The 1,960-nt window shown below is 33.3% G+C and overlaps 1 protein-coding gene across 1 annotated transcript; it reads right to left on the bottom strand.

The window, feature by feature from the left end:
- Positions 1-6: 6 nt before the first annotated feature.
- Positions 7-1,663, bottom strand: LOC116351225 (Kv channel-interacting protein 1-like; the record flags this gene model as incomplete). Its single annotated transcript, XM_031783305.1, has 5 exons — positions 1,488-1,663; positions 1,053-1,162; positions 421-586; positions 142-211; positions 7-33 (listed from the first exon to the last, which is right to left on the bottom strand). Coding segments are annotated over exons 3-5 (262 nt in total), but the record flags the coding sequence as incomplete, so codon positions are not given.
- Between the last annotated feature and the right edge of the window lie 297 nt (positions 1,664-1,960).

Below are 1,960 nucleotides of genomic sequence, written 5' to 3'. Positions count from 1 at the left end.
CTTTAAACACGTAATGTGCATAAATACTTGAATCTTAATAATTGACATGAAAAAAGAAGAAGAAGAAGAAGACGACGAAGAAAATGAGCTTGAACTGTAATTTACGAATGCAAATAATAGCACATTTAGTTACACACTTACTTCCATGTGGGAAGAATTTCGCATAAATATCTTTGAAACAGTCTTCATGTACAATACCTTCCGGACATTCCTGCAATGCAATAAACATAACGAACCATTTATTCTGGTATGAGTTTGTATTTGTATATGTGTAAATTATATGAATGAAACGAATTGGGTATCTTTTATTTTTTTTATTTTTCGTTCGGAAAATTCACATTCACAGAAACGAAAACCAAATGATGCGAAAAACATAGTAACATCTACCGACTAAAAGAGATGAAATGATTTTTAGGCTACCGTTTTGAATCCGCGGTACATCACACGAATCTCTTGACGTGTGAATTTTGTGAGCCGACATAGATCCTCTAAGGCAACTGGAATTGGTTTCGGTGTACGAGCTGATGGTTCTAACTCGAACAGAACGACTTCCTCTTCAATTGGACTGTCAGGAGGCGTTGCCATGCTTACACAAAGAAAAAAAAAGTTTTTTTTTATTTCTCGCGTTTCGCTCTCAGTTTCTTTCCTTTTCTCGTTTCCTTCGTGTGTTTCTTTTATATTAGAGTGGTTCGATTTTGACATTTTTTCAAGCATCAAAAATCGTACCCCTATAACCTCTGTAAGTGTCGAATATTAATTGTATTACAAAATTAAGGCCATAATCGGTTTTCTCGTGCCAAAAAACCCCCGGGGGACCATTTTTTGTTGAATTTTCAAAGTGCTCAAAATTCATCAAAATTCATAAAAATTTGATTTTTTTTAAGAAACCGCCTGGAGCCGCGCATCACCAAAAATCATTTTTTTTCGAATTCGATGTTATAGTCATGTTTCAATGACCTTCCTACAGAGGTTATAGGGGTACGATTTTTGATGCTTGAAAAAATGTCAAAATCGAACCACTCTATTTTATATATATTTCGTTCTCTTATCACTTGATTCACTCCACTCGATTCTCCCGCAATTTATTGATTATCGTTGCCGTTTTCAGTCTTTCGAATAGTACCCGTCGGCAAGCGTTACACACATCTATATTTACTACTAACTGCCGGAGAAGAAAAAGAAGCAGAAGAAAAAAAGTTATGCACAAAACACACACACATATGTAGATATAATATTATATATTTTTGTTTTGCTGTTGTCATTTTCGTTCAAAACAATCTCAACTTTTTGCACATAAACACGACAATGGATTTTAAAATTGCAAACAAGTGCAAAAAAAGAACAGAAATAAAGTAAAAGAAAAGCACATTTCTTGTTATTTAGAGAAATAAGACAATACAATTTCTATCAATTTGTTTTTAGAAAAACGACGAAATCCCAAAATAACGAAAGAAATAGACAAGAATTGAACGAAAAAAAATACAAACACGACTCAAGTCAAGTCAAAGGGAATGAGAACATTTTTGTCACTTTTCAAATTCTTAAATAGATTTGAAACTCTTTGCGATTGTGTTTACACTATAAAGACCTTCTGATAACTGTAGCCTTGTTCATCCCTTGAAAACTTTCAATTTTCTTTCAAAACAGAAACAATATAAATGATTCACGCTGAAACGCTTTGACTCACCGAAATTCATTATTTCGAAAATTTGGCGGAACGGCATCAATTGAAGTGCAAGGCAAAACAAAGTGAAAAATAAAAATAAAAAACATTCAGTCTTTTACGTATATGTATATAAAAAAAGAAGCAGAAAAATTGTGTTCTCTTTTTCCGGTAAAAATGTGTTTCGAAACAAAGACGAAATCACATTTTCTTGTCACGAAAGTTTCTGTTCTGTCTCTTATTCTTTTGACTCTCTCTCTCTCTCTCTCTCTCTCTCTCTCTCTCTCTCTCTCTCTC

The sequence above is a fragment of the Contarinia nasturtii genome, unplaced genomic scaffold, assembly GCF_009176525.2.
Source record: "Contarinia nasturtii isolate CC-2019 unplaced genomic scaffold, AAFC_CNas_1.1 Cnas_scaffold_4930, whole genome shotgun sequence".
Taxonomy (NCBI): domain Eukaryota; kingdom Metazoa; phylum Arthropoda; class Insecta; order Diptera; family Cecidomyiidae; genus Contarinia; species Contarinia nasturtii.
This window is presented reverse-complemented; position numbering and strand designations above follow the sequence as displayed.